General features: G+C 36.8%; 1 protein-coding gene across 2 annotated transcripts in view; it reads left to right on the forward strand.

Moving 5' to 3' along the window:
* LIMK1 (LIM domain kinase 1) overlaps positions 1-5,145 on the forward strand; it is an 82,338-nt gene extending 77,193 nt beyond the window's left edge. For both annotated transcript variants that reach the window (XM_063449509.1, XM_063449518.1), the window contains 4 exons: positions 721-856; positions 1,665-1,720; positions 2,093-2,250; positions 3,284-5,145. In XM_063449509.1, coding sequence (XP_063305579.1) covers positions 721-856; positions 1,665-1,720; positions 2,093-2,250; positions 3,284-3,446 — 513 coding nt within the window. In that variant the 3' untranslated portion in view covers positions 3,447-5,145. The remainder of the gene's footprint in view (positions 1-720; positions 857-1,664; positions 1,721-2,092; positions 2,251-3,283) is intronic.
* Positions 5,146-7,464: the final 2,319 nt, after the last annotated feature.

Consider the following 7,464-nt stretch of genomic DNA (forward strand, 5'->3'; position numbering starts at 1 on the left):
CGCTGCTCCTATCTATCCTCACTAATACACAGTATAAAGTATGTCCGTCCAGGCCCTTACGCTCTGCTAAAGACTTGAACCTATCTTCTGTTCATACTTGCACCTCTGACTCCCACCATAAAGACTCCCCTAGGGCTATGCTGTTCCTATGGAACTCCCCTACCTGCTCTGTTAGACTCTCATCCTTCTCTGTTCCCTCAAAAGATCATTAAAAACTCACTTCTTTAGGAAAGCAAATCAATTAAACTGTTAATAGCTTTCCCTCCCCGCACCTTGGTAACCCACCTTGCTGCCTCTCCTGTGTCATCCAAAAAACGTATCCTTCGTTGTAAACTATTCTAGCAGCTTACTTTTTCCCGTGCATGAAATACATCCTACCCTTACCTCTTGTGTCACTATACCCCACTGCCATAGAATGTAAGCTCATATAGGCAGGGCGCTGTGTGTCTGACTTGTCTTGCTGCAAATATTTTTCTGTTAGCCCACCTATTGTACAGCGCTGCAGAATTTTTTGGTGCTTTATAAATAATATTATGAACATTTATCACGTCTCTTCATTGGAAAATAGCCATGTGATATCTTTCTTCACCTTTATGGCTGCCTAGTCTCGCATTATAGTTCTAGAGTCATTTTCAGATTACAGTCTACACCTGCCACTGTGGGCACAGTCAGCCTGGCAGTCTTAATGGGCTAGTGAATGTCTTTGTGCTCGTCCCACAGGATGGGAGTGTAGTGGTGGCAGATTTTGGACTGGCACGACTGGTTAAAGAAGAGTCTCGTGACCTGCGTAAGGACAAGAGGAAACGTTACACTGTTGTAGGAAACCCATATTGGATGGCTCCTGAGATGATAAATGGTGAGAAGTCATTTCTAAAAGACTGGAGGAAATTCTATCTTTGCTTTGGGAGTGTTAACAAGTTCTCTGGAAGTTAGTTATGACAGAATGCATAGTTCAGATGGCTTTCTTTTTGTTTATTCTTCTTTCATTTTCAAATGTCTTTACAAAAGTGAATAAAGGGATAAACTGTTACTGGTTGGGGCACACATTGTTCAGAATAATAATAAAAAAATGATTCAATGATTTGTAACTGTAAGCACTTAATATCCCTAATTTAAATACACTCTGTGTTCTACAATATGTTGGTTAAAGTCAGCCGTAAAACACGTTTACTATGACATTTAGTCAGAGAGGAATCTACAGTTCGAATTCCAGAGGGGCTGTGCTGAATTTTGTGTTTTAGATTTTATGTTTAGAAAATGAACACTTATATTTGGGCAAACACATATACACCCACTTACAAACATATATACAGTGACAAATACATACATCTAGAGCCACACATACACATATTTCATACATAGGCAAATATCTACACACACATACAGACAGAAACATAGACATGTACAACAGAGATAGAGATACACACATTCTTTTATACTATATGGCTATATGCATTTGATGGGGGTGGTTATTCAGCCCCTCTTGCAGGTCACACATAAATGCTTATGCCTTTTTTTGGGGGGGGGGGGGGGCATTTGCCCTAGTGCCACCCTTCCATCACCCACCCCTCCATGACCCACCAATCTTTCCATAGAGCATAAACTGTGGCAGATTCTGAGTAAAAGTCACTTTTATCAAATTCTTTTTTGTTATGCTTTCACAGGGAGAATTTACGATGAGTCTGTGGATGTCTTCTCCTTTGGGATTATGCTGTGTGAGGTATTGCTCATTTAATACTTTGCTTGTAGTCCGAGTTTAAAAGGGAGTTTTAAATGATATAATTAGCATCCCAATTAGGCCAACCAGACCACTGTAGATTGATCATCCAAAACAGCCACTGAAATTGCAGTTCTGGCCAGTTAATGGCATCTGATAGACAGCTCATTACCTCCTTTGTACATGCACTCTGCTCACATACAAAGTTTAGTATTACCTGCACATTGTAAATCACCCCAATCTTAAAAAAAAAAAATCCTGTTCTTTCTGCCAACCTTATACAACCTTCTGAGAAAAAAAACTTTGTAAACCCGTAGTAGAGCTTGTATTGACTTCCACTTTAATTAACTGCTATTCTCTCTTTCGCTGTTTCAGATAATTGGCTGTGTGAGTGCTGATCCTGATTACCTCCCGCGCACCATGGATTTTGGGCTGAATGTCCGTGCTTTCCTGGATAGATATTGTCCCCCAACATGCCCCCAAGGGTTTTTTCCTTGTGCTGTCACATGCTGTGACCTGGATCCTGAGAAACGGTACAGCTTTTCTAAATTTAACCTCCTTCATTCAACTAATGCCAAAGCTTATGATGGATAATTTGACATTAAAGTTAGCTCCTAGGCGTAACTGATATTTCGAACTGATTTTGTAATAAAGCCAGCTGATCTTCAGAGAGAGGTTTTATCTGACAGCATCATTGTAACACCAGCTGTACTATCCTACAGCTACAGAACTATCACATACACGTTTTCTATCACCACTTATACAGTGAGAAGAAGCTGTTCTTTCTCCAGTACATTTGCCAATATTAAATACAAAGTTATGATAAACTCTGTAAGGATCTACTTACTGTTCTTAACTCACCTGGGTCCTTTATCTTCTTGGACACTGCTGGTCAGTACAAATGAGCCGGCATTTTGGGGGAAACTTTGTTACATTGTCACTATCCATCTAAAGGCTGGGGGGCACATTGGGGTAAATTTTTTCTCTGCATCTTGAATGTGGGGGAAATTTGTTTGGTTAGATTATGTCTATACATCTCAAGGTTCTTTGGGTTATATTGTCTCTATATATCTTAAGGTTGGGGTCTTTGGATTATGATAATTCTATCTCAAAGTTTGTTGGCTGATTGGGTAACATTAACTCTTTGGGTTATACATTCTCAAGGTTGGGGGCTCTTTGGGCTACAGTATCTATAGGCAGGGAGGAGGGAAACAGGAAAAAAGTAAAGTGTATAGGAAACCACATCTTTTACATCTTTATATATTTTACAATGTAAACTGTGTGTTCTGTAAAGAGATTTTCCAAATTGTTTAATCTATTCCGTCTTTAAAATATGCATTTGAATTGGCTACATTTGCTTGAGCAGGTCAAGAAAAGCATGTAGTTTTAACACTTTGACTTTTCTTGTTGTAGGCTTATTGTATACATTATTAAATTAATAAGGTAGTATTTCTCTGCAGAATCATTACTGAAATGTGCATGCTTGTCTCGTTCCTATAGAGAAAAAAATAGTCAAGATACTTAGATCCCCATTCTAACTCAGTTCTTCGATTTTGTCTTTTGCAGACCAACTTTCTCACAGTTGCAGCTGTGGCTGGAGTCTCTCCTTGGACACTTAAACATAAAGACGCCTCTCAATTCACATCTTGTGCAGATGGACGAGGACTTCTGGGAAATTTACAGGAGAGGGGATAGCACCCTGCATGTGCACCCAGAAATCCCAGAATAAACTCAAAAGAGGAAGCTTTCCTAAATGATTTACAAGCCATTCCCCAATCTGTGTGCTAATGGGGGCTCATATGCTTACCTTGCACAGAGTGGGATTAAACTCCACCTCCGCGTTACGCAAAGAGACCTGTTGTGTCTAGTGATCATAGAGGATACTGGAAAGTTTTTAGGGCATTCCAGGATACACACTGTTCTAGTACCTTAGGGTGCCTACTGTGTTCTGTCAGTTTGTTAAGGTTATTTCTGGTCCAATGGCTTTGATGAAGTAGGCTCTGTTTTTAAAGATGCTTAAAAACCAAGAAACAGTTGTGCGTTCCGGAAAGGCGTCATTACATCACCCCCCTCCCTGCATGGCGCCTGATTCAATTGACTGTTCGTGCAAAGGAGTGTTCTGCACCTTGTGTAAATACATGTATGTATATTTAGACTGTGCATAGCTTTCTGTACATAGCCTCACGTATGTCTCTCTGTGCCGTCCTTGTTCTTATTGCCAAGAAGGGCTTCAGCTTTTCCCAAACTGTTCAGTGCACTGTGGTTTTTCAGGATCATATCTGATGGGACCACAATGCACTGGGGCATAGAACCCAAACCAAGCTGAGCAGAATGTTTGTGTCTTACTTGTAGACACATTATATACAATATCCAGGGTTTTACCCCCGTAACGCTCAAATACGTGCTGTCAGTTTCATTCCCACATTCATAGCACTTATAGCTTGTCAGCTTTCTTACTACCACCAGCATTGATATACCTAAATCCTTGTCAAAGTTGTCAAAGTTATTTATTTGTTACCTGTCTAAATTCTAAAGGGGAACATCTTAGCTTAGCCAAAGCTACATATAACATAATATTCATTAGTTCTATCTCTCTTCCATTTATTCTCAAACAATGGCACCAAATTATCAAGAAAAGTCTTACTAAACACAACTTTGGAATTTAGTCATTGTGACTAGACAAATCCAAAGTTGTTCCCAGCCAATAGACGATCTGAGTTCCTCTCTCTCCACAACATTGAAATCTGGCTTACTTAAATTACTACAATGTTGACAGTATCTGTAATGGGTTTATCATTTTATATAGCTATCATTCTCCTAAGTCTGATTTATTTTTTTAATTTATTGATTTATTTATTTGAAATATCAATTTTTTATTCTTGCCGTATTAAGGAACTACTATTTTATCTTATGAGACTTCTTTCCCATATCAGTTGAAGGCTGTGTTAGAATGTGAATTGGCTTTGTCACAATTTATTAAGTGTAACTTGAGTGACGGCTGTGTTCTGCCGTCAGTTGAGAGCAGAGTAGCCATTTGTCAAGCTAATAGTGCTTCCACAATGCAACGTGCATAATTAGAAATAGTCCTTACATTTACATAACTATAAACTGAGATATTAGGGGGGAACTCAACATACACAAGAAGTAGAGGATTTTTACTATGCAATAATCATTACCAGAGTTAAATGATTAATTGTGCTTCACTATTATAGTACAGTAACTGATATTACTACCAAGTTTCATACTATGGTACGACTTTATTAAGAATGTTGAAATTGCAGTGTTACATTAATTGGTCTGAATGTCCCAAAACCACCTGTTATTAATTTTTTTAAATGAAGTATATCTTCATGACGGGGAACATTTCAATTTGTACATGCTGGTACGATGGATTTTTTTTTTTTTTTTATGATAAACAAATCCATTCATTCTTCCAATACAGCTAATTACCTTTAAATTATGGCATGTTCCTTTTAGATTAGCTGCAAGTAAAATCGAACTAATGCCCCAAACAGGGACTAGATTCAACCAAAATGTATACCAGCACACACCCAGCTGAGGAGCAAGTGAAATCCAAGTGCAAACAGTAAAATAAACATCAGTTACTAAACATACTCTGTGAAAGAAAAACATTAAAATGCTCAACGTTTGAACCACGTGTGATTTTAGCTTCATTAGGATATAAAATCATTCATTTTACCGGACTACTCAGATTAACTTCTAAATTCTATCTACAAATTGATTTGAACACATTTTAAGCCAGTGAGCTTATTTCTCATTTCTTTTAGCTTATTTTGTTCCATTTCATTTTGTCCTGATTTATGTTGTTAAGTGAATGTTTCGTCAGATTTATTCGTTTCATTATTTTACAACACAGAATTTCACTTGATCCTCACATGGGAAACGCCATAGCAGTGTAGCTAGATCTATTCCCACACCCTGCCGTGTCTTGAAACCGGTATTATTCTGCTCCTTTTTAGGCCACGTGATTGTAGGGTGAATATATATATATATATATATATTATTTTCTGCTTGCGGTCTCCGATTCCATTGGAAATGGAAGCCAACAGGTCTTCAGTGTTCTGAAGAATATATATTAAACAATGGCCTTGATTTAATATTTTTGGATGACATTTTCAAATTATTTAATATTTTTGAATAAAGGTTTCAATTTTTTTTATTTTATTTTTTAAATTTTGTAAGAAATAATCACCCTCTTACAAGGTTATTCTTTAGGGAATGTGGACAAATTAAACACAGACAAAATAAATATATTTTTAAATTAGGCTACTGTTACAGTTTGGTCATAAGTGTAAACAAAAACATTGTATGAATACATAGGCTTTAATCACAAAATAATACATTAAGATTTTAATTATTTATGTATATGTGGCTTGGTTCCCTCTGTCCTCAATGCTGCTTAAACAACTGACTCCACTTGCATGGCCAGCTGAAAAGGAAATAGTCTATTTGGGTCTGTTAGCTCTTCCACCCAGATATACTCGAAATCTCTGGAAGAAGTGACCAGTTAGGGTAGATTCTCAAGTTTGTTCATTGTTCCTTAGTTATGGAGACAGGTTGGCTTGGGAAATCAAAAACTTGCCTTGTTTCACCTAGACAAAGGGTGCCCCAAAAAAACGATCCCCAGATGTTTTAAAACTACAAATTCCATTATGCTTTGTCATTCTAAAAGCATTCTACAGACATGCAATGCATCATGGGAGTTGTAGTTCTTCAACATCTAGAGATCTACCTTTTGGGCACCCCATACCAAAAAATTTTTCCACCCTTTGTTATGAACTTAACTGATACTTTGATCTCCCTTATAATATGTTTGGAAAATTGGTGGCAGGAAAACTGCTTGAGGGATGAAATATACTGTTTTTTTTATACAGATGCTGTAGAATGCAACTGGTAGTTTTCATAATTAGCACATTGTTATCAAGTAGATGATCCCAATCTGTGCAACCTGTCACATGCACAGAAAGCTATACAATATTTCAGCGTCTTTCGTATTAATTTCTTACAATACCCCCCAAAAAATGCAAAATATAAATTCATTTCAAAAGTTGATCCAAAAATATTACATTATTTGAAATGCTTCTCCGGAAATATCAATTTGAGGCCAATGATAGCTAATAAATAGTTAGCAACTAAAAACATCATTTATTCATCGTTGAGATAAAATACCATTTTATAGAAAAACTTAGACAAGTCCAGTATTCACAAGATTCAAAGGTTGTTATAATATATAAGGACATGAAGCATGAGGAGTCCTTGTAGAGAATATAAAGAATACACAAAACAAAATAAGTCGAATAGGATGAATTAAAAAATGGGAAATGGGGGAGAACTCTGCTTAGATTCGCAATAAGGAAACACTGATCTCTCCATATAAAGGTAAAGAGACACAGCTTCTTAGTTGATGGGGAAAAAAACAGAACATTTGCCAGCATTTTGAATTCGATCAGATTATATTAAAATTTAACAGTATAGTAAGAGAGAATGGGAATATAAAAATATAATTATGGGGGGAAAATACCCATTAGAAGTTCATCCGGCATGGTATACAATTAAAAAAAAAAAACAGATTTAAAAAAGATGTTTCTGACACCCAAGATCATTTTGGATATTTAGAGAGTTCAGTACATCAACCGTAGGGGGCTCTCTAGGTTAGTTGTAAAACAAACAAAAAAAAAAAAGCAAAACACAATGTGAGAATGTTTATTTTACTGAAAAAGGAAATA

Source organism: Pelobates fuscus, chromosome 1 (genome assembly GCF_036172605.1).
Source record: "Pelobates fuscus isolate aPelFus1 chromosome 1, aPelFus1.pri, whole genome shotgun sequence".
Taxonomy (NCBI): Eukaryota; Metazoa; Chordata; class Amphibia; order Anura; family Pelobatidae; genus Pelobates; species Pelobates fuscus.